General features: G+C 48.5%; 1 protein-coding gene across 3 annotated transcripts in view; it reads right to left on the bottom strand.

Moving 5' to 3' along the window:
- LOC142576051 (pleckstrin homology domain-containing family G member 5-like) overlaps positions 1–26,048 on the bottom strand; it is a 747,630-nt gene that overhangs the window by 464,186 nt on the left and 257,396 nt on the right. The window contains exon 1 of one of the 3 annotated variants that reach the window (XM_075685969.1): positions 20,722–21,414. The exons of the other annotated variants lie outside the window; for them this stretch is intronic. Coding sequence (XP_075542084.1) covers positions 20,722–20,799 — 78 coding nt within the window. The 5' untranslated portion in view covers positions 20,800–21,414. Of the gene's footprint in view, positions 1–20,721; positions 21,415–26,048 lie in introns of those variants that run through there. 3 annotated transcript variants of the gene reach the window in all.

Below are 26,048 nucleotides of genomic sequence, written 5' to 3'. Positions count from 1 at the left end.
AACAGCAAATAAAAAAAAGCATTACGCTATAAAAAAAAAAGCATGAGAAGCGAGCAAGCAAACATCGAATCGAAAAGTAAGCACAGTCCGGCCAGGCACCCGCAGGACTGTACGACCCAGTCAGCCCGCATTATAAAATGCGCCCGCGCCTGGAGTTTAAGCGGGAAAAATAAAAGAAAAAAAAGAAGTTGTAATAAGATAAGGGTAAGTCGCCCCCGCGCGCGCGTCCTGTCGCCTGACACAGACAGGCATACAGGGAGAGCCATCTCCAGCCGTGATCGATCGCCTTTGGCAGCGCCGCGGAGAGGAAATTTCAATGTTCGCGCAGGACCAACGCTCCTTCGTCCCTTATCCCCTATTACTATACCCCTTGCGTCGCCTTCTCTTTCTTTTTTTTCGCTCGTGGGTTTCTTTTGCTGCCACCTTCGCCGCGCGATCAATCCGGTCGAGCAATCACAGCCCTTGGCGGGCAGCCAGCCCGTCAGACCTGCGCTTTTCGTCGCCGCGGTTCGGCTGCCCGCAGTGCTCGGATGGCGCGTGCGGTGAGCCAGATAGCAGTGTATAGTGTAGGTGTCGAGGAAGCGCGCGAAGGCTACATCTCGCGTGCCTCGCGCGAAAACGCGGGATCCGTAGGGCCGTGGCTGTACTTTCGGCGGTCCCCGCCGTCGTCCTATATAGCTTTCATTTATCCGCACATGCGCGCGTTTGATGAGAAAAACGGAATGGAGAGGACCGTCCTTTCTTTTGTATATTACGAGGCCATTCTTATATTGTAGGATAACCACTTCTTGAGCAAGAGCGGTGGTGATACAAGGTTCGAAAAGCTGCAATAACATCAAGTAATAGATGTCGTTAAAGGGCTAAAAGAAGTAAGAAATATATTTACAGGATATTTACAATAAATGTAGCTGCTGACAACATATAGTAGACAGCGCGCGATGTTGGGAGCGTCGCCTTCTTCGGACTGAAATTAAAACGGCTTCTTCGTCAGCCTGTCACACGACCTCCGGCGGCTGAAGCCCCGAGCGGGTGCTGGTTAGGAGGCGCACGAATGATATAACTTAACACGCGCGACGTGAACTACGTATGAGCGACGCTGAGCCACGGTGGGGTCAAGAGGGGCGATTTCGTACGTGACGTCAGTTACTCGACGCAAGACACGGTTAGGGTTAGAGTAGCGCGAAAGCAACTTCTCCGAGAGCCCAACGCGTCGCGACGGTGACCAAAGGAGAACCAGGGTGCGTATAGTGGACGTCAGGATTGCGGGCGTCATATAAGCGGCGCTGATTTTCCTGCGAGTCCACAAGTCGACGTCGGGCAATATGGCGCGCCTCTTGTGCTTTGAGTATGGCTTCATGGGCGTGCTAGGACATGAAATTAAGACTAGCAGGCAGGAGCGGTGTCGAAAGGTAGCGTAGGGTCGCGGCCCAACAAGAGGAAGAATGGAGAGAAGCCTGTGGTATCGCGGCGAGAAGAATTATAAGCGAATGTAACATACGGCAATGCAACGTCCCAGTCGCGATGGTCAGCAGAGATATACGTGGACAGCATGTCGTAAGGGATTGGTTGAGATAATCCATTAGACCATTAGTTTGTGGATGGTAAGCAGTAGCAAGTTTGTGTTTAGGCGCTCACGAGTGTAGATTGTCATTAACAACTTTAGAAAGAAAGTAGCGGCCTCGGTCGGTGAGGAGCTGTCGCGGGGCATGAAGGATGACGTTCTCTAAGAGGAAGTCGACGACATCACTGCACAGCTTGTCGGAAGAGCCAGTTGATTGCGTATCGGGTGCCGTAGCCTGTTCCTACACCGATCCACTTGTTCCCCGAAGCACAGGTAGGAAAAAGGTCTAAAAGATCAACACCTACATGGGATAATGGTTTGGATGGTAGGTCAAGTTGTTGAAGGCTGCCAGCAGGAAGTGTGGTCAGCTTTTTTCGTCGTTGACAAAGGTCACAGGCAAGCGACACAACGGCAGACGTCACGGTAAAGACCAGGCCAAAAGAAGCGCCGAACAACGCGGTCAAAAGTCCGCGACACGCCAAGGTGACCGGCAGTCGGTACACCATGAAGCTGGGCGAGAACCGTCTGACGCAGAGGCTCAGGCACAACGAAGAGTCGGTCAGGGCCGTCCGGGCGCATGTTAGAGCGGTACAGTACACCATCTTGAAGTTCAAACATGCGAAGGTAAGTATCGGGCGTCGTTGAAGTGAGCCGTTGAATACGGTCTTGTAAGGAGGCGTCCCGACGTTGTTCCGCTCCGAAATCGCGAAAAGAAGCAGGAGAGAGAAGGGTGACAGCTATGGCCGGCTGCAGAAACGTCAGGTGGGTCAACAGGATGGCGCGACAAGCAGTCCGCATCTTGACGTTACCGGCCGGTCTTGTATACAACTGAATAGTCGTATACTCTTGAAGGCGCAGACGTCAGCAGCCAAGGCGCCCCGAAGGATCCTTAAGGGACGAAATATACTGCTCACTTCTTTTACCCCGCACCTTCACCAAAAATGTTGCGGGATAAAAGAGGTAAGAAATATATTTACAGGATATTTACAATAACTGTAGAAGCTGACAAGATGGTAGACAGCGCGCGATGTTAGAAGCGTCTTCTTCTTCGCGCTAATGCTTAAAACGTGTTCTTTGTCATGCTGCACACACACACACACACACACACACACACACACACACACACACACACACACACACACACACACACACACACACACACACACACACACACACACACACACACACACACACACACACACACACTGTACTTGGGACACACAGAAAAAAAAAGTCAACAAAGAAACGCCCGTGGCGAATGCGGCGAAGTGGAAGCGAAAGAAACGCCATCGAAAGCACCGCAAGAAGAGCCCAGGCAAGCCAAGAGGAGAACACTCGTCGGCAGGTGCAGGGCTCACACCCCTCACCTCGATCGCAGTAACTAATGCCTCCCCATGCGCGTTATAAGCGGGCGCCGATCGAACCTCGCTTGCGCAATGCGCCGTGGAACACACACGTCCGGGGGACACCGCGCCCGCCTTTCTCCACGTCCTCGTGTAATACAAATGGAGCTGTACACGACCCGTTTCCTGCCCGTGTAGTACGCGGCAACCTTGCGACGGGCGCAAAAATAAAATAATCAATCGCGCTTGCGACGACGGTATCATGGACACCGTCGACGCCTCCTCCTTTCAAGCTCTTGGTTTATTCAAAGCAGAATTATTGTTCACGTATATATATATATAGTGCGTACATCTCGGAAATAAATGGCAAGGAGAGGCGGAGGTGCTGAAGGCTTCACGCAAAAATGGAGGTCCGTGGTTGTGCAACTCGGTGCCTAAAATTGTCGCCGGATTCGAGCGGCGCCGCACCGTGCACTGTCATCGTTCTTTTATTCCTCCGTATGGGGTAAGCGCGCTTAAACGTCGCGAAAGCGCCCGGTCCTCGAGGGCGTGGTTATTTCGTAACCATACGGCGAAAAGTGGTTCCGTCTTCCTTTGTGTATAGCATCAAAAGAGATTCTAAATGCATGCAGCGAAAGCAGTCAGGGGGTCTTGATAGTTTAGCGGATAGTTTATTGAGCAGCAAATATCATTAGTTATGGACACGTAGACATATTAAATAAACGAAAGTTTATATAGAAACAAGGGGTGATATTTGACGTCATCTCAGAGCACTCCGGTAAGCGTTTAAAAGAGGGCAGCTATGTCGGAGGCCACCGGTGTCAAATACATTGACATACACTTGATGCAGTCACTTCGTGCCAGCAGGGGTTGTAGAACGGCGAAAACAGAGTCGTTGTCAGATTTAAGTACTTATATATAGCGCCCGTCTCTGTGCTCTGCTATACGTAGCAGATTCCATGCGATGCGTATCTATTTTTGCACAGATGCGTATCTATCGTTGCCTGTTGCTGAACTTGCTGCCAAGGCTGCGAGAGGACAACGCACGCAATTTATGACAAGGTCTGCTCATCCGCTGCACGCAGCTGCTTCGCCGCGGATACGGGAGGTCGCGGGTTCGAAAACCGCCGGCGCTGCCTAAGCGTAGTTAATAACATCAGTGCCGGTGGTCCCCAAACCCTGCACTCGACGTTCCTCTGTATAGTTGACGGCCTTTCGAATGGCAGCCTGCGCCTTAAATCGCCCGTCAACACCGTGAAGCACGCACGCACGCACGCAAAGAGGGAGAGATAGCCTGAAGCGATCGTCTCCTCTTTCTCTTGTGCCTCTTTTGTTGTTTCTTCTTCGTGCTCAGCTTCGCTATACGCGTGCTTAACCAACTGACCTGACGACAGTTTTTAACTAGCGAGACGGAACTCTGCAGAGGCACCACGTGATTCGACGCAACGTTGTAGTGCGTGCGCGGGACATGCACCTGCAGAAGCGTCGTTCACTCTCACGCACTCTCGCGCGTGCGGAAAGGCCTCTATGCGAAAGACGGCAGGAAACGGAGAGAGAGAGAGAGAGAGCTAGAGAGTTGGTGAAAACAACATTCTCTAAAACGAAATTGCTTTGCATTTAGCGTACCGCTGCGCGCCGCGTGGAGAAAGACACGCTCACCAAACGGGAACACTTTGTGCGCGCACGGCAGAGCCTCATATATATTGCGCGCGGTTTTTCTTAATCTGTTCATCTCCACTCGTGCAATCTCTATTTGTCTACGCCGACTGTCACGTTCCGTTATATTCTTCTTCTCCTACTTTTCGCTCTTTGCCGTGGAAGGAGTGATGCTTTCTATCTCCACGCAGCGCAGGCTGCGGCGACACAGGTAAGCGCGAAAAGTAAGAGGCTGCCTCCATTTACCTTTGTATATTTTGGTTCACCGTTCTTTGTACAAGCAGAGCACGCAGGCGGTAGTCCTCGCTTACCGCGCGTGCGACTTCGAAAATATTCGTTTACAGGAGGGGGAAAAAAGAACAGAAGACAAAAAAAAAAAAAAAGAGAAGAGTAGAAGAAGAAAGTTAGGCTCAGCGAATAATGCGACTTCGTCAAACCGAATGCGCAGTTGAGCGGGTTCAGGGTCCCACCGGAGAAGGAGGCCGTTCGCCCGCCGTGAACCGGATGCGCGTGTTCCCGCCGCGCAGCTGTTTTCACTCCCAAAGCGCACATTTCGTGGCAGTAAGCGTCTGTGTTTCAACGGTCGTCCTTTAAAACGTACACACATTGTGAATCCCTGATGCTGCGGGTCAGTGAGCTAAGCCTATAAATGGCAACTGCTTAATCTGCTGGGCCGATTGGACACGTCCCCCCATTTGAGTCTGAGCTTAAATAAAATACTTGCCTCCCATTCGTTCGTGTCTGTCTTATCGATGAAGCGGCTACAACGGGAGGCGGACGGTTTGCCTTCTCGTCAGGCTGGCTGCCTGCACGCTTACTGCGCTAATAATCGCCGACTGTGCTAACTAGAGGAGCGGTCAAAGGTCGCGCTATATCATATTGTTCCGCAATATTGAAGCTTTAATTTCCATACCGTCGACGCTGCCATACGCGCGCGCACTAAGCCTAAGCTGTGCTGACAACTCAGTGTATATTGTGCGCACATTTATAAAGACGTGGCTGTGAGTATAATCGTATTGACAGCGCCACGTGATAGTTGGAGAATCGCCTTGGCGTTCCTTATGCTTGCGTAGGTTCTTTATTGGACGAAGCGTCAATTGCTCGTCCTTGACAGATGCGAAGGCTGGGGGCACTTGAATTACAGCGGGTGAACTATATGGGTGAATAGCAACGCCGAGGAAAAAATAAATGCCACGATGCGTTTGATATGTTAAACGCCTTCGGCGTTATAGCATCGCTCGTGCACGTGACAGCGAACAATGAATCGTCTCTGCTAGACTCTGTTATAGCTGTTCACCCGCGAAGCCGCGGCACACTTGGTGCGTGTATACCGAGGGTGTAAAGTGGCAAGAAGACCTCCCCTGACGCGCACTGCATGCCGGGAGTCCGCGTTTGAATGTTGCGAGCGCGTGCGAGAGTTTGCTCAGATGCACTACATACATATGGCGAGAAACGTACAGGGCTGCACCTTTCGTGCCTGCTGGCAGAAGTTTACAAGGCGTGCATCTCGATTGACGAGATGTATTGTTGGGCGAGGTGGTTCACGTTACGGAATAAAGTAACAGAGCGCGCAAAAAGAAGACACGCACAGGCGCTCACCACTAAGTGATGTCGACCGTGGTGTCGTCACAGACGGCGAAGAGAAGCACCCGTGAGTTGCGTTCCGAATATTGGCAGAGGACATAAAAGAGAAGTTCAGGGCGTAGCGTCAAATTGCCAACCGACCCCACGATGTTACGTTTTTATCTCTGTGTTTAGGCATACAAAAGAGTTTATAACAACAAACGCGAGGAGCTAGTTACTTTGTTCAAGTGCACATGGAGGTGTTGCTTTCAGCACATAAGCTTGGTACTTAAACAATAAAAAAGTTAGTTAGTTAGTTAGTTAGTTAGTTAGTTAGTTAGTTAGTTAGTTAGTTAGTTAGTTAGTTAGTTAGTTAGTTAGTTAGTTAGTTAGTTAGTTAGTTAGTAGCATACCAGCCGGCAATAAGAACCGATTTGAAAGGCGATAATGTCCCTGATCTGCCTTCGGGTCTCAACACGATAGGGCCTTTTGATTTCGTCGTAAGATGTGTCCTCGTGCTGGTAAAACGGGGCCATATATTCGGAAAACTCTTACGTAAGAAAACTCCTACGTCTTACGTAAGAGCGTTTCGTTATTGGCCGGTGTTAGCGCGTCTGAAACTTCACTATGGCGACCGGCTGGGCTAGAAAAGTGTGATAGGCACGACGACATCCAACCGCTGACAACGCAACAAGAACGCTCTTGACGTGTTTTTTTAATTGACAGCGACCCCAGCTCTACGCCTTAGAACTGCACGACAAGCGCCTGTGCAATGTGACGTAATGGGTGCAGTAAAGGTATATATGTCTAGCCCAGGCGCACACAGTTTACCCTACTCATCGTCGTCATTCGCACCCCGTCTCCCCCCCCTTTTTTTCCCTTCTCCCGTTCTTTCACGCAGAGTAGCAGGACAGAGAAAAAAACTCGTCTGGACGAGCTCTCCACATTTCTCAAACTTAAGCTGTTTTCTTTCTCTTTTATATAAAGGAACTGTGATCATGTTATAGGAAGCTGTTCTCAGAGTGATTAACGAAATTTCTTGTGGGGGGGGGGGGGGCGGGTTTCTGACACCGAATAACCTCCACTCCGACTATACTCCCCTCCAACTCAGACACAGCCTCAAGAGATTGTTACCTTTTGGTGATCTCATGGAGAGCGTGTTGGGAGGCTAGTTTCCATTTAAAAACGACCTGAGATGAACCCTCGCCATACACGTGGCACGATACTGCTCTTCAATTAGTGCAAGCCAGCCGCTCGCAAATTCCGGCCGTAAAAGCGAAACTGCAAGACCCACGACGAAAGCGCCTTCGATTTCTGCAAGAGAGCGGCCGATTTCACGCCATTAGCGCAGCAAATGTCCGCACGGCCATTGAACCGCTTTATTAAAGCTTGTAGCGTTGTAACAAGCCTCACCCACACGTAACCAACGAAGTAAGGCTAAGTTCGTTAGGTCGGCTTATTCAATGGCAAAAATAGCCATGAGCGTGTACCCGAGTGGACGGCGAGAAACAAAGCCAAATGCGGGAAAAACACAGTCACACGATCAAGATGTAACGAGCTTTGCCATGCTACACAACATGACGTCCTGCGCGGCGCTCACCATACACGTGCCGCATAAAAGAATCAATGCTCACTCCGCAGAAGTTATCATGGGGCTCCGACGTCGTGTTACAGCCATTAAAAAAGAACGCTTTAACGGAGATTTCACACGTGTACACTAAGTATACACAGAGATCTTGGAACGTCAAGGAAACATTCATCGGCCATAGACTCGCTGACAGGTGCTGCATTGCAGCCTCCTCCTATGGTACGGCAAGAACTCTTCAAAGGAGAAGTGCATGCAATCTGACCATCGAAGCAAACTGTGAAAGGATCGAGTTGGCGGAACCAGAAAAGCGCCATGAGCTAGCTATACGAGCACAGCCACCGACTGAGAGAATGTTTCACCAAAGCCACATGGAACCAGCGTGGAGGCATATCAGAAAACCATGGGGCGAATCACTTTCGGAGATAGGTTTCACCCTCGCGAGATCTCGCGAGACTCTCGGACCTGGAAGCGTCGAAGTATACGGCTGACAGCGCTCCTATATATAGGGACCGTGCGTATGTATGTATGTCCGATCGCAGGCACAGCGCCAGAAACGCTGCCAACCGTGTAATAGGCGGGCGCGTTCGGTGACGAACCTCGTGAAATCTCGCGAAAGTGAACCTATATCTTCGAAAGTGACGAGACGTACACATCTTGGCGCAGCATCGCTTGTAGACACACCTCGTTGTGCTTTGATCAAACATAAAGCATCAGAAACGTTCGCCCGTGTGTCCCACGCATCACTCTTTCCACTGAAATGCCGTCTATTCCACAGTTGATTGCTATATGCACGAGATATAATTTAGGCATCTAACCTAAAATTTCGTTGAACTTGATTTCCATTTTCTTGCATTTTTTTTTCGTGTGCAAAGAATTTTTTTCCTCTCCAGTTTTCACTGTTTCAAAAGTTAAAACCGCAGAAAGAAAAATACCTGTTTCACTGCCGAAGCGTTAACGACAGCGCGCAGAAAGTCGTGGAATAACGGTCGATCATTCCAATAAATGTGCAGCGTGATTTTCCGTTAAACGCGCCGTCACGACACGTCGCCACGAGCGTGCTGTGCTCATGCTGGTCTCGTCTATGCGTATATACGTAACACTTTTTCCCGTTACAGCGAAATCGGGACGTCTACATACGCCAGTAAGTGTGCCTTGCACGCTAAAACTATCTCACGAGGAAACTCGCTGGCCCGGCGTACATGCGCCGGCGCACGTGTACCCAGACTTCAAGCAGAACGACGCGGGAAGCGCCAGCGGGAACGTCGAGCGTATATAGCGCGGGCGGCCGATGAAAGCAATAAGCGGGGCGCACGTCTTTGACGTCGTTCGGGACGAACCGGCGTAAGCGCATAGGTACGCAGGCGCCGCGTTCGGGCTGCTTTCGGGACCATCCGCTACACTCGCGGACAGCTGTCTCAGCGCGCCCGTCCTCTCCCAGTGAAGACAGCAACCCGCATTACGCGCTGAGGCGCGTGCATGCATGCCAGTGCGCCTGCGACGCCTCGAGAAAATGCTTTCTTTCTTCGCGTCGACGTGAGGCTGCTCTGGCATCCAGTTAGACTCGCATCTACAGGCTGGAAAAATCGACGGCTCGCGCTGCGTCTGACACAGCGGCTGGCATCGCACGCGGGTCTCCGGAGTTATGCGTATAGCGTCGGTCTGTATACGTTAGTTCCGGAAACACCACCGACGCTTCTCGCAGTGTCGCCACAGAAGGGTTGACGGTTGTGGAAGAAGACATCGGCACTGCTCTTTCGCAACTAACGTTTCTTACATTTTTTTCCCCGATGCAGATCTTAAAAGTACGCTTGAGCGCAAATAATCCGTGATATACAATAAGGTACTATGTTTTAGTTGTGAGGCGTAGGTTAGCATGCGAGACTGACTTTGAACACAACACAATGCAAGCTACTGTTACGGCCACACCAACAACTAAGCATATAGGTGACAGTGTGCCTGCGGGAAACGACTGTTACGTAAGCGCTACCTAAACACAAGGGGCGACATACGGACGTGCACTTGGCAGCTGCAGGTATTAAGCTTTCACGTCAACACGGCAGTTGCATAAGCACGGCCCGAGGAGCAGAGCGATAGCACATATTAAAAGATTTCGTAAGCCTATATAACGGACAGTGGCGAAACGAATCTAGCTCTAATATACAATCAACGCTGTCTTGTCTAGGCGTAGGATTTTTCTTTCTTGTTTCTTTTTTTGCGTTTGTGTGTACTTACGACTCATGACTGCCGTGTAATTTCCACGGACCCGTATGCTCGGCATACGCAAGAACAGAGCACGTCTTCCGCTGCATCAGACACTCGTGTGTTAATCCTCCGAATCCCCTCAAAGCAGCACGTGCAGACCAACGTGTTGCAAACGGCTCGTTCCCTCCCCGTGGTCGTGGCTTGCCTCGTAATGCTAGAGAGCACTGTTAGGGAAATTAAGAGTTGGCTCTGTGTTGGTTGCGCGAACGCTTGTATATCGTCAAGGACGTGTGGACAGTCCGTCGTCTACGTCCTGTGGCTCCTGTGAGACACTTGAAAACACCCTATATTGGAGTGTCCCGCATTCGTCACACAACGTGCACTGCTAACTAATGAATATGGACTAGTGGGACTCGAGTGTACGACCCTTGACGATTGCCTGTTTCCGAGAGGGAGTGCTGCTCAGCGCGACCAGGCCCATAGAGCCTTGCTAGCTTTCGTGCAGAAAACTGATTTGGCCTCCCGTTTACAGACATCTTTTCCGTGTTCCTACTTTCTTTCATCCGTGCACCTGTCATTTATCTATTTCATATTTCCTTTCCTATTTCTTTGTTTTCTATCTTCTCCTCTTCTCCTATTTTTATTCCCTCCTCCTGAAAGAGTGGGCACGCGTTGTGCGCCCCTCTCGGTGGCAGTTGTCAGGTTGCTCCCTCCCCGTTTCCTATAATAATAATAATAATAATAATAATAATAATAATAATAATAATAATAATAATAATAATAATAATAATAATAATAATAATTCCTACATAAAACTCGGTGGACAGGCTCAGCAATGCCTGCTAACATGCATTAGTTTGGGGGGTTTTGCAACGTGTTCTTCGAGTCTCTGAAAGCGCTGGCATCTCACGTACAAGGCCCTGGAGGCTGCGATGCACCTGCATCGCGAACCGTATAACCCGCATCGTCGTTTCGTTGTCTGCCACTGAATAATATAATCTAACTATATATTTCGAAATTGCGAATACAGGTAAACGCTCGTACGCGTCTCTCGCGAACGAACAGTTGTAAATATGATTGAATATTATATAAGAGACTGATTTCAGCAACCTCACGGTGTAGCACTGAAAACAAGCATGAATAAATAAGTAAATAAATAAATAAATAAATAAATAAATAAATAACAGAGCATCGCGCTCAGGTTATCTGCGATAGGATACGCCGAACTCGAGACGCGAGCTGTGAAGCGAAGAAACACAGAAAATATACTAGACAACAAGAAATATAAGCAAAAAATATAAAACACACACACACACAAAAAAAAAAAAACGGAAAGGAACACACGCGGGCCCCGTCACGATAACAATAATATAAAAAAAGATGTTGCCTGGATCACATTCACCAAGTCATCTGCAGCAAAAGACGAACATTACCTAAAACATTTTGGGCACAGGGTTAAATCAGCGTATGCGATAAATATACTCCTCCAGAGTTATTTAAGGAAGTGACGCCCTCGTGCTAGTGCTGTGGACATGAACTTGGACTGAGCTGTGTGTTTGGACATAGAGCCCACTTGGTGCGTGGAGGAGTCGTGCACCAGCAAGACGAAGACCGTACAGGTCACGCAAATCATTTGGTCAACGACGTGCACAGACGTTAGACATCATGCGAACTCCCCTTTGTGGTGTAGTTGTTATTAGTCTCATTGTCAATTTTTTTTCTTTTTAATTTCCAGCATTATTGATTTTGTTCTAGCGCTGTTCCAGGGCGACACCGTAAGTGTCGTTCCTTGGTTGCAGACCTAATTGCGCTGACCTTCGTTTTCTATCCAAACTCTCACGTCGTATCTGTACCTTTCCGCGAACCACTCAGTTGTATCGTGTTTCAACTTCAGCGTAAGGTCAGCCGGGAGTAAATACTTTTCCACGTTCCTCAGCGATAGCCAACACTGCACTGTGCACAGAATGCAGTCTCTATAATACTTGTTTTCTAGATATTGAAATTTTCCATATGGCACTTTGATTGCATCTTTCTTTTTTCATTTTTCGAGCCTGTGCGTTGTATCGTAGTTTCAACCATTGCTCAAGCCCTTTTCTCGTCCTTTGTGTAGTGAACTTAAATTGATTATGCCCAGTTGTTCGTAACTTTTACCCCCCCCCCTCTTTTTTTTTAACTTCTAGGACTCAGACTTTAGGGTTGTTTCAGGGCATGATATATACATTATTGTTTATTGCTATTATTATATTCTATGCCATATAACATAGCATTTTTCATTCTATGTTCCATTTGAAAGTATGTTGAAAAAGCACCTTTTGTAAACCCTCTCCTGCTTGGGCAGAATTGCTGCCTGCGGCATTGTGTAAATAAATAAATAAATAAATAAATAAATAAATAAAAGCGTAACCGAGGACAGAGGTACTGTCTATCTCAATCTGTTCACAGCCACACCACGTGTCGCAGAGTAGAACAGAGATGATATAAACGTGAAAAAAAAAAAAAGACTACCGCCGTGTCTCTGCACCGTACACCGCCACGCGGGTCTCTGAAACACCTGTACCACACGGCTGCGCGTGCATTCGACAGGTGCGCAGTCGCCATGGCTGCTCCGAACCGAACCGAACCGCACGCAATTGTGCCACGAGTCACGCTCCGAAGCACAAGCGAAGAGGAACGGCGAAGAACGAGAGCACCGCGCATCTAGAGAGAGAGAGAGAGAGAGAGAGAGAGTGAGCAAGGGAAAGTCAGTCATGTGGTCTCTCCGAACGACAAGCGGGACACGATGTCGGTTGCTGAAGCACGGACCTCATTGGGCAACGCATATGCGGCGCTTGGAGGTGGCCTTGAGTGGCGAACCGTTCGGGAACGGCGTGCCTCCGTAATAGTGTTTTTTAGGTTAAGGAACGCAAGCCGCTTGCGTCCCCTAATTTAAAGCTCTCTAATATATTTCCAACGCAGGTAAACCGAGAGAGAGAGGCCCTATCAATAAATATAGCTGTATTCCACGCATCAAATAATGTCTCGTGAACATACTGGGGTCCCGTATTCAAACCAGTCGTCATCATCACCATCATCATAACCGTCATTCACCTCTTTTTAGGTGCACTGCAGAACGAACGCCTCATCCGGCGATCTCTAATTACCCTTTTCTTGCACTGGCTGATTCCAACTTGCGCACGCAAACTTCCTAATTTCATCGCCCCACCTAACTTTCTGCCCTCCTCGACTGCGCTTCCTTTCCCTTGGCACCCATTCTGTAACTATAATGCTCCACCGGTTATCTGCCCTACACATTACATGGCCTGCCCAGCTCCATGTTTTGCTCTTTAATGTCAACTAGAATAGAACTAGAACCCCCGCCTGCTCTCTGATCCACACCGCTCTCGGTAAACCGAATTTTAACGTTACGCCAGGGCCAGCATTAAAGCCAGTATGTTTCAATATAAAATGAGCTGTATCGAAATACATATTATCTTCTTTTAAAGTATCGTACTACTACTACTACTACTACTACTACTACTACTACTACTACTACTACTACTACTACTAATAATAATAATAATAATAATAATAATAATAATAATTTACTTCGGTGGCACTACGTTTGCATATATCTTGCGTAAACGTTAAAGAAAGCTTCGTAAAATTCGTAAGATTAGCTTCTTGGGATCCGCGGAAAATATTATTCAACATTGCGAACGAGCAATTTACTACGTTGTACTACTGAAGTACAACGTAGTAAAGTAGTACTGAAGTTATGCGGTGAGTTTCCTCACCGGACTCGCCAACTGGCGAGTCCGGTGAGGAAACTTCGCCGCATAACTCCTGTGGTGCGTGGCAGAAGTTCTCACGGTGAAACGGCTAGGTAGCTTAACAGGCCAACTTTTCCTCAATCTTCTGATCGTCGCGCCTAAAATGACATGCCTCGAGATGGCAATGACAGCTACTTGAAACTATGACACCCGTCTTCGCACTTTTAGTAATATTTTTAGTGTGTTGCGGACACGAAACTATATCACTCATCTAAGGTGCACGTGAGACGCTTCATGTGATGAGCTTTAATCTCTGTGTTAATCGCATTCACATCTTATTTCGTTAACTTAGTATATTTGCGTGTAAGATGCGCACGCGTACTTGCTATATGGCGAATGCGGTATCTTCAGAGGCCGAACTGACAAAGCTTTTCGATCGTAAGTGGTCTTTCTATTTGGCCTGCCGCCTATGCAAACAATGCAAATAATATGCCCAGTATCAGTATTGGCTGAAATGTTCCTCTACGAACAAAGCTAGCGTAAGACGCTTTTGTGGATACAGGCCCTGTTTTTTTTAATGTGTCCTTTAGTAGGCGGGCTCCTAACCTAGAATACATGTCCCTTTGTGTAGAGTTATTAAATATCGACAACAGCTGCTGCCCTTAGGGCGTGCGAAAAAAAAAAAAACGTCTGATTTGTGACGTACTTGCTTGCTTTAACAAATGAATGGATGGATCTTCTCGCATATCGAAGGATCTTATCGCATCGAACAAATGTTGCAAGAACAAACCACAGTGAGCTTTTTGCCCTTACCCCTTCCCCAGTGCAGAGTAGCTAACTGGATATTCATCTTCCAGTTAAAATTCCCGACTTTCGCATCGCATTCCTCTCTCTCGCTCTCTTTTACCGTGTGGTGAAACTTACACGCGTTGTCCGCTCTACGAACTACTGTTTCCCACTTCATTTCTCTGCAGTACTTTAATGCCGCAATTCAAGTAGTGACGCCAGGCGTTGTGTATTCGTTTTGTTTTACATTTCTTTCTCGCATAATATATATTTTGTCTTTAATATTTACTGGCGTTCCAGAGCACTGTATAGCGTTATATTGCAGCTGTATACGCTCATTATAGCGGTGTCTCGTTTAATGAGTTGACTGTTGCTGATCGTGGTTCACGGATCTGATCCTGCATGAGTCACAGTCCCCTGCGTAAGGAACTTCTATGATAATAAAACTTCTTGTGCACGTTGGTGTGATATGGAAAGCATGACTTTAGGAGGCTAAAAAAGACACACACGCACACAAGGAAGAAACACACAGAGACAAACAGAGCGCCATCTGTGTGCCTGCGTGCGTTTCTTCCCTGTGTGTGTCTTCTTGGCGCCATGAAATTGTGATGACCTCCGTGAGCCGCAGAATGACAAAACTACCGAGTATATGGTGACCTGATTAGACCCCTGGGAATAACAATGTGTAGGTTGAATAGTTTGTTTGTTTGTTTTATGGTTTGCTAGTTTGGTTGGTTGGTTGGTTGGTTTGTTGTTCATGTGGTTCTTTGTTTCTTTAATGACCGTCACGAGTTCCCTGCCTAAATGACAATTTACGCGTGTTGATGTCATCATCAGAGCATGGCTGGATCGGATACTTTGTACCGATGTTCGTACGCAATGCCCTGATTCTGCATTGAGTTTATTATGTTACCCTTCTTTTGTACGTAGTGTATAATTCTACCAGCGAGTTTATTTCCTTCTTTTTTCAAATATATAATATTAGTTTTTAAAAGCAATTATGAGATGCTATCGACCACTTAGTTTTCATTTCTTTTCACGTCCTTAGAGTGTCAGGTTTGGATAACACGCCTTTTAGCAGACGAACTTTTCATATGAAGTGGTGTTGATTTTGCTGCTGCAATCTTACGCTGTAATGGTGCGCTGCGATCGTGACCTGCTCTGATCGTATATGTTTCTGCTGTCTCTCTCGCTACTTCTTGTCTTCTTACTTCCCCCTCCCCTTCTTCCCGGTGTAGCGTAGCAAACCGGATTTCGTATTCTGGTTAGATTCCTTGCCTTCTTTCTCTCGTCTCTGTCGTCCTGCCTAACAGACAACAATAGCAAGGGCACAGATGCGTGCTCAGCGCAATCTTCTAAACACACCTGCGGCATCAAAATTACCAGAAACGACTTCTTTTTTTATTTCTCTTTCTGCCAGAGGCGCGAGCTACCGAAGGTAATGTCAAGGAGAAGACGACGGCGTGCTCCAAATCACAGGCATCGCTGCCATGAATACGCCAGTCCTCGCACGTACGCATCAAGAAAGCTCCCCAGCGGCGCAAGCCTTTGTGACATAGTCGGAGACGTGACACAGATTCCCTGGGCCTACCCACTTACTTTCCCGCAGCGAGCGTAACCAGCTGTTATGCGTCTCGGAAGACAGCAATCTGCCAGAAAGAACCGGAGCGCAGGCATTGTTTTCCCTAGGGATTCCCCGACTTCTTAGACGCGAACCGACGCGTTAGCTTTTCTCTTTGTTGTGTGCATGTGTGTGTTTGTCTTTCGAGAGCAGATGCCGCTTACCTCGCTCAGTCACAGAAGCTCGACGGTTTGTTATTGTGTCGCGGTAGCGCCAGTACGTGCGGCGTGCATGTGAGGCTTGTAACAGAGCCGCTTTAAATATTCAACACCGTCAGAACGGTAACAAGGTAATCTGGTAGTTCTCGCGACCTGGTGCTGCCGTTGCCTAAGAACTTTAGACAAATGAGGAATATATTGGTGACGTTACATTTGGGGGGGGGGGCAACTTTATTGAGGGGCCAATCAAGGGAAAGATATAGGGATGCCACAGCTTCTGCACATGCACTACTGTACGCAGTAGTCCGGCAAAGATTGACAGCTCTTTCTGTTTCGGCTTCTCGCGGATCAGATATACCGAATCAGCGTAGCTTGCTACATGCGGCGGTTTCGTATCTGCCAAAACGTTAGAAATTAAGCAGTAAATGAAAAGATTATTATTTTGTTTCTCATTTGGTTATAAATGCTTCAGTAAGTAACACGTTTATGTTTCTTGCTCTCTAGCTTCAAGAAACGCGGATCAAACAGTGGTAACTCAGGCACACTGTCGCGCGCTTGCTTCGCCTAGCTTTCTCTCCATCGCCTGAGACAGATGTCCGCAAGTATATGAAGCCGGCTATACCAAGGCACGCGCAGGAAAAGAAATAAACACTACTAATTCCTCTATATAACACACAAACACACACACACACACACACACACAAACACCCGACGCACAAACATACTAAGCCTACAGAATAGATAGAAAAAAGTCAAAAGAAAAATAATGTTAACCAGAGTGGTGATGCCAAAACACCGCCCTTAGCACATGCTTATACTGACGCCCCCCCCCCCCCCCCCAAAAAAAAAGAAACTGTGCTGAATGCATGAAAGTGCGTTTAATTGAGCATAGCGATCGCAGTAGTAGTATAATGACTCTCCGAAGACTCTGCAATACTCCTCCCTGCATCCGTTCTTGTTCGCTACAAGCGTTTTCCAGCGTTGTCGCATGCGCCCAAAGCGCAATTTAACGCGGTGTTCAGGAGACGGGGAGCACTGCTACGCGCTGTGGGCGAGAGTGGAAGACGAAAATGCAGCCGCACGTGAGATTAAAGCCGAGCGCTCTCGCAAATTGTCCCAAGGTCACAACGGTTTCCTTCACGCGTGATTTCGTCCGCAGTCACCAGCGTAACGCATGTCTGGAAGCCAGCGCTCCGACAATCGGACTTCAAGCCCTCCTTGACACCACGCAAGCTGTCACCTCTATGCGCCGTCTACAGTCCGACAACTCGATCTCAACGATTCCTCAGTGGCCCATTACAAGCTTCACAAGAAAACGGAAGTCCGCAAGCGGATGTGGAGAGCTAATCGCTGATGCAGATACTTTCGTCAAGCTAAGCTGAATTCGAGACCGTGCTACGAGCACTCGCTACCACTGCTGCCTGCATACATCTATACAGATGTCCCCTTCACCCTCATCCCGCATCAATCCTTCATTCCGCGCTCGTAATGTATATATACAGTCAAATTATAAGAAGCCAACAAACAATGACACCAAGGACGGCATGGGGGAAGTTATTTGTAGTTCTCAATTAAATTAAATAGGTTACAATAGATGGCCTAGAGTGGTGGCGTACGTTGGCAAACATTCCCAAAGTTAGTTCTAGTGGACATACATAAATCCCCGGAAAGTGGATGGGCAAACAGCGCCGCTGTAGCTCGACTGGTAAGAGAATCGCACGCGTAATTCGAAGACGTGGCTTCGTATCCCACCTGCGGCCAATTGTCTCTCCATCTACTTTCATTTCCATTAAATTATCGTTTCTTTAACTAAATTAGTAAGTACAAGTGATTTTCACGGACATATCAACGAGAAGAAAGGAAACAGAGGGGTCTGATTATTATTACTCAAATTATAAAAAGCCAGAAAACAATGGCACCAAAGACAGGATAGGGTAAATTATTTGTAGTTCTTAATTCAATTACAGAAATGCTAAATAAATGGAAGTGAACCTGCATGAAAAAAAAAACTAATGGCCGCAGGTGTCTCGGATATGTGAATATATATATATATATATATATATATATATATATATATTCACATATCCGAGACACCTGCGGCCATTAGTTTTATATATATATATATATATATATATATATATATATATATATATATATATATATATATATATATATATATATATATATATATATATATAAACGAGAACGAGAAAAAGATGCCACCGTATATCTGCGTGTTCTCCTGTCATCTAAGATGGAGCAAGTTGTGCTTATGAGACCGCGAGCTAGGCACCGACCTTCAAACGATCTCTATTGAAGTGTTTCATATGCCATTCTAATGCTGCAGTATATTTTACATATTGTTCTTATGGACTATGTATGGATACCATATATATTCCATGTAGTCCGCGTAGGAATTTTATGGTAAACGTGGAATTATTGAACCGCGTACGGAATGTTTCGGTAGGATCCCTTCGTAAATGGATCTGGCGGCACTTCCCGCTGGATGCAACATGCCGAAACTGCCGCATTCCAGCGACGGAAGCGCGTGGAATGGACTTGTCCGGCTTTACAATCAGAACGCTCCCGTCTCCTATGCAAGCCGGCGCTGCTGTGCGTCGTCTAGGTATGATCACTGGGTACTCGACAACAGATACCACAAAACACTCATTGACTTCATAAACAACGCAGGCCTTGTAGCCAACATACACGTACAGCACATACCAAATGGCAAGCCTTAAGCGAAAAAAAAAAGGGAAACATATATTGGCACAGGGTTGCGGTAAACAGCAGTTAGCTCGACAACGAGCAGCCTGGTGGTTGTTGCAGAGTTAAATAGTTGCACCAATCCTGACTACAAGTCTACTCATGTTGTATGCCATGAAACATGGAGAAATGTCCCAGTATGCTTTCTTTCTTTTTTTTTCAGCAAGCATTGCAGGTGCTATTGCAAAGAGTTGTTGGAAAAGCTGCGTTAAGCTGGATTTGCCTACAAGGAGTCACAAGTCGAACGCGCAGCTTTTCACACGTGGCGCCGACCGAGCTCATAGCCGGAGCATAGTGAAATAACAAGAGCAACGAGCTCCAGGAAATCAGCCGTCGGGACACGACAAAAAGGTCTCGCTGACTGTCGCTGTAGTTCGCCGATCATATGCTTCTCGGCTTTCTTTAAAATTATAGCCCTTCGTGCAGCAACCTACGATGACGAAGCAGACGATAACATCTGTTTACGAAGAAAAACTGATGCACGCGCACATGCAATGGCATTTCTACAGACATATAACAAGTAGCTTTTGCCACCATGTCCTGGCACAGACGGCTGGGTGACGAGTGCAAAAAAAAAGAAAGAAAAAAGAAAAAAGCACGCGGGGAAGATGAGGACTGTGAAATGTCACGCAAACGAAATAGGAATACGAGCAAAGGCCACACGTTCGACAGAGCGGATTTCTCGAAGCGCTCAAGTGCACATTTATTTTCTGAATGCGTGTGCCGCGCCGCACACATCGCTTGCCGCTTCGCCTCATCGCTTTCCCGTTTACGCATCTTACTAAAGTGCCGCGTCACGCCGCGTTTCATCTGCAGTCGAACAGAGACGCACGGCAAGTTGCACTAGAGTACTTTAAGCATGCGTAATAAGCGTACTCCCAAGTTTTGGGTTGGCCCACCTCAAAATTTCAAGTTGGCCCACTCGCATAGTCCGGTTGGACCACCCCTAGTATAGGCTTCCCCACGCATTTACTATTGAGCCCTATATATCACAATTAATAAAGGGAAAATCAGACATCCATCCGTCCGTAGCAGATATATCACTGTGGGTATGCATAAATATAACCATATGGGTATTCTCCCTGCTCAATATTTTGGGGAGTTTCGATTGTTCCTTATCGCTTATAAAGCTACCAATCATCTAAAATTACACTATTATTACTATGAAATGCCTTAAGTTCGCAAATTACGCATTCTTGTACAGATCAACGCATTACACTTTTCGCGTTACAGATAGATGTTGCTGGGCTACACGCCAAAGTATGCTTACGAATTAAAAGTTCAGCCCCCCCCCCCCCCCTTAAGCTTCCGTATACTGCGCTCACACTTTGGGACACACAACGTCGCGACGTGGGACGTTCGCGTGTTATTACCCTAAACGAAATCTCGCTCACTGTAATGCCTATGGGCTGTTAATCCAAACAGGACCTCATCACCTGTTTAGATCCATGGTTCGGGCTCCAGTTCTGCCGCACCGCTGTCTCGACGAAAGGCATGCGACGCTAATTATCAAACGCTCTCGTTATCGTGCGTTTTTCTTTCATCATCTTGATCTCGCGTCACCAATACCTGCTCAAGTGACAATCGTATTTGAAAAAAAAAAAAACAGGCTATGCAATACTACCAGCGTTTCCAGTACCGCATCAAATCAGTCCGTAGATGCGTACAAAATGACGCCGAACCCGAAAACACAAGAAAAGGCAAGGAGATTCCATGCGAAACGCTCACGCTCAAGAACCGCCGCAGCTTGATGCGACCTCGGCGGTAAGACGACTGCGTCAGGGTGAACGGCGATGCGCCCATCATTATCCGAGACGGGACTTGGTCACAAGCTCCGGTGCATCAGAAGGCAACGGTGATAGCACACCCACGCTGCCTCTCCCGAGCGTCGTTTGCCGCCGTACACCAGACGACGCCCAGCGAGCGCGGAAACACGCTTGCCGGCGAAACGACGCCGAGCACACAAAACGCGCGGGCGAACTCCTCACAAACGCACACACACAGCAACGCCAGGAGAGTCCGCACCGAGGGCCACGGAAATATCGCGCACCGCTGGAGAGCACGGCACACAACGAGAGATCGGGTACGGGACGCAGGCATTCGCTGCATCGAAACCACGATCGAAACCGCCGTCCAGCAGGACCGTGCGCCGTCGTCGGGTGAGGGCTCGGCTCGCGACCTCTTCGGGGGCGTGCGGCGGCGTCGGCTCCTATGCGCGAGAGACGAGAGCGTGTGCGTCTACTCGAGCGCGACGCGCTCGCGGCAGCTGCGATGAGACGCGCGCCGCACCGTTGCACGCGTTCCCGCCAGCCCTCGGAGCACGGGCCCACAGGTGCTCCTTGCCGCCGCGCTGCGGCTGTCGTTCGCGCGTGTATGTATATACAGCCTTTGCCGACAGCGACAGTCGCCGCTTCCCGACTCACGCGACTGTCACCCGCGCGCGAGCGCGCGAGTGCGAAGCAGCGCGTTATTCCCCGTGCAGGTGGCAGCAGCGAGCGGTTCTTTTTGCGAGTTGCCTCTCCCCGGGAGCACTTTTTGAGTGACGCGCGTGAGAACAATGAGCGGAGAACACAGCTCGTTTTCGGCTCGTGCTTCCCGGAGTGCGCGCGCAGGGGGAGCTCGACTTGCGATGCGCTGGTTATTGCGCATTCTGAATGAGTGGGTCACCGAGGCAAGACCTCAGAGCGCCAAAAAGAGATCGAAGTCATTTGCATACGTATAACACAAACAAATTTCGCCGACGCTTACGATACTTCCCAATGAGAAACTTAAGCGCACCTCTATACGTGTTTTCATTTCGCGATATATTGAGGCAAAGAACTGAGAGAGACATGTAGCAGAGTCGGCAATCGTCTAAAATCTGCGGGTCAAGCGCGTCGGCTTTTACGCATGGCTCGTCGAAGGATCGAGTGTAATCGCTGGTGCCGCTTGGATTCTAGAAAGCACTACACAATTCGCGTCGCGCATGCAATCAGATTACAAAACACTCGCAAACCATGACAATCGAATCAAGCGCGAACGAGACCAAGCCAAGCAACCCAAACAAGCGCCATTGAGAGCTGACGCGATCCCACGATAGTACGAAACGAGCGATCAGCGGCTGAGACCAGATACGGGCACGCATCGAGCTTTAGGGCGGGTCCGCGCATGAAACCAGTTACCCGCGCACACGTCACTGAAGGGGCTGCTCTCATTGGTTGTCAGCCGTTCACGGCTCAGGTCTTTCATCTGCCGCCCCGTGTTCGCTCTTTCATCTTTCGCTGTTGTGCTCACCCTCTCGCTTACGCCACCGCCGCCGACGCTCACCGCAGGAACGGGCCATTAAGAGCGGTACTTTAAAATAGTGGGCAGTGAAGTTACACGGATAAAGCAGCCTAAGCCGCGGCCAACGAAGGTCCGCAGGGTGCTATTTGCCGCCCAAGACTTCTTCGGGAGCGAAATCGGTGGCCAAAATGCTAATTAATTGTCTATATTCATCACAAAATCATACATGTACATTACGTTCGTACAACGTTGCGGCCGCTATGTGAACGAGACGTCTAGCGCGGCACCAAAATACACCCTAATGACTTTGGCCTTATACTCTCCACGGCATAATGAGACTGGTAGTATTTACCACGGTTCCAGACCAGACCCGTTGCACGGTTGTTGAGTACGATGCTGCGAAAACCGATGAACGCGGTAATTTCAAGTAGCGCTGAATTGCTTTGCTAAGCCACAGCAAGTTACAGCGCTGTGAACGTTCGTGGGACTATTTCAAGTTATTTCTGCCGGAAACTTGACATATCACAGCAGCTGCTGGTTCTCTTTTTCTTTATTTAATTGTAATATCATAATAGAAGAAGATATGGTGCTGCAGAAATACGGCGCTGGCTACGTTTTGGGTCTATAACCGTTGCTGCGTACGTACTTTCGTGTAATTTAACACATGTCATTGTAGGAGAAAGAGCAGCACACATAAAGACGTTATCACATAGCAGCCAAAAGAACACCACGACGTTACAAAGAAGCTCTGAAAGCAACAATGGCAGCAACAGCACAGAGCGACGTTGTTGGGCATTGTGAACGCACATGCAATAACGTTTCATTTTTTGTAACAGCGGTCTTCATTTTGCATTGTCTCTGCGTATGATAAGTGATGTTATTGTGGACCGGTAGTCTCAGGTTTTCATCGTGTTAGTTGTACTATGTTTTTTCAGCATGCTGTGGCAGCAGAAGGCGAGACCTATTATGTCTGAAGAACTAAGCAGTACCAGTATCTCCTTGTCGCAAAATAAGCAATTAATTTATCGCTGACTCGACCCCCCAGGTGCAGACGCTGTTACGATCGGCCGGCGGGGGTAGTGACCTTCTGGCATCTCCTGCCCCGCTGCGACGAACCGCTTCGTGAAGCTAACAACGCGCGCTCCTGGGCAGACCGGCGCCACCAAGGCGAGACACGTTTGGCGGACCGAGTATTGTTTGTTTGTTCACTGTCGCCTTCGCGGACCACTGGGAGCAAGAAAACTCCTCGAAAAGGGGTGTTCTAAGGCGTTCCCTAACGGACCCCGGTAACCGCCACGGTCGTTTGACAAACGCCCCAGTTAACTGCACGATCAATCCAGGAACCAAGACACGCCAGCTTGAGTCAAACGTGACGATTCCTGTCCACGAAGCCTCCCTCCTTTCTGTGTGTTCAGCAAAACAAAGGTGCGGGAGTGAGCGTGTGAAGCCTCCTCCTCCTCAACGCGGGTGCTTCGACGACTTTGGACGCTCCGGTTGGACGATGGTTGGACGGCAGATTTCTCTGGTCTATGAATCTAGGGAGGACAGAGGGGGTCTTAAGCAGCCGTTTTCGGCTCCTCGGTGTGCTTCGTTTTCAGTCATGCTAGACTGGTGAGATGTAACATTGTGCACTCTTCACGTAGATATTGTAAATAAATCCAGTACTCCTAGTTCTCGATGAGAACACTTTCCTCCCTTCAACAAGGTCCTTAGTGTGGATGAGTCGTACGACGGCACGGGCCAGCTACCCCTTTTTTGACACGCTCGACCCCAACTCTTCCAACGCTTGCGCTAAGGCGGCGCAGGAAGACTCGTGTGCTTTTGGAGTGTTTATCCGCAAGAACTTCTCGCCTTCGGTTAGGCATCGCGGACTCCCTTTTCACACGCTTCGAGGAGATCCACGATGTCTCCTAAAGACGGCTGATTTGTAAAAAAGTAGCGGCGACGCGGCACCTTTACCTGTTTTCGCAGCCGAGCAATACAAGGTCAGATTAAACTTGGCATCCCATGACGAGGACGCGCAGTCGGTGATTTCTATAATCGCTGTGGCAGCCATGATGGATCACACGCGAGCCGCCTGTTATAGGTCCTGTGCATTGCGAACAGTCGCATGCTTGCGACGTGTGTTATACTATATTGTGTACATAGTGTTTGTGGTCGTCTTCTTGCTTTTATTTCTTTCGCGACCGAGAACCGTTCGGGAATTTGAATATACATGGCCAGCCCTAAAGGGCGTATACCTAAACGTTATCCTTTGCGGAATAAGGTAAATAATGAAGACTTCCGATTAGCAGCAAGCTGCGCTTTTTTGACACCCGTACCACGGTTTGTCGACCGGTGTTAACTATTCGGGCTTACCCTATTTAACCACCCCTCGACGGTGCGCCGTTCGTCGGGATTATATATATATATATATATATATATAATTCGCTGCAGTGTGCCGAAGACTTCTCGAGCCTCGATCTGCGTTCGGGTTACTGGCACTTACCTATGCATGACGACGATAAAGAAAAACTGCGTTTACGACACCAAATGGGCTACAGATAGAGAGTCCAATGTAATGCCACTCGACCTCTGAAATGTTCCCGGAACATTTCAACGCATGATTGACACCATTCTGCATGGCCTGAAGTGGTAGACTTGCTTGTGTTATCTGGACATTATTGTCGTTTTCTTCATCAAACTCCTCTTAACACCTGTAATGTCTGGCCGAAGTTCTCACGTGCCTTGCTAACGCTGGCCTACAGCACGAAAAAGTGCCATCTTGCCAGCAAGACAATTAAGGCATTCGGTCACACTACGAGCAAGGACGGCATTCATCCTGATCCGGAGAAGGTTTCAGTGGTTCTCCACTTCCCTCGCCCGGAAAGGGCCAGAGATTTGCGCAGTTTCCTTGGCCTCGCTTCTTGTTTTCACCGATTCATACTCAAAAGCTGCACCTTTGCACAAATTACTTGGTTCTCGCGTTCCTTTTCAGTGGCCACCCCAATGTGAATCAGCGTTTACTCATCTGGAAAGCGCATCTGAACCACTACTTCGCCATTTCGATGAAACCGCACCCACACTCCTCCATACGGACACTAGCGGTCACGGCGTCGCTTGTATCCTCCTGTAGCGAGCTAAGTTTTTACGTGAGAGGGTCGTCACATACGCAAGCAGCGTACTGACAAACGCCGAAAATAATTATACCATCACTGAGCAGGAGTGTCTAGCTGTCGTTTGGTCGGTACAGAAGTTTCGACCGGCCGCCATTTTACCATGGTTACGGACCACCATGCTTTATGTCCGCTTTCCACGCTCAAGAACATGTCTTGACGCCTTCGTCACTGGATTATCGGTCTGTAAGAATGCGACTTCAATACAATCCACAAGTGTGGTAAAGAGCACCAGGACGCAGATGCGCTTTCTCTCTGCCCGCTTCCTGCGGCGCCATGCAATGGTCAAACTTTCGGACGGTGCTTCCACACCTGGGTTGTCCTTAACCGCTGTCGACCAGATTCCTTCTGATGACCATGGATCGCTCATATCTTAGCAACTCGCTGACTCTTACCTTCTACGCATCATAGACCGCCTTCAGGGATCTTCGCACCCGCCCAACGGCCACCTTCTTCGACAGCTGACGTAATTCAATCTCGACAACTACGTCTAGTACCGCCATATCTATCGCCCTGAGGGTGAACGCTGGATACTCGCTCGGCCTCACTCTCTTCGAGCTCATGTTCTTAAAGCCCGTCACGACGGCATCCCTGCTGGTCACCTTGGTTTCCAGAAAACGTACGACCACATCAAAG

This window comes from Dermacentor variabilis, chromosome 3, assembly GCF_050947875.1.
Source record: "Dermacentor variabilis isolate Ectoservices chromosome 3, ASM5094787v1, whole genome shotgun sequence".
Lineage (NCBI taxonomy): Eukaryota > Metazoa > Arthropoda > Arachnida > Ixodida > Ixodidae > Dermacentor > Dermacentor variabilis.
The sequence above is the reverse complement of the archived record's forward strand: the minus strand, read 5'-3'. Positions and strand labels throughout refer to the sequence as shown.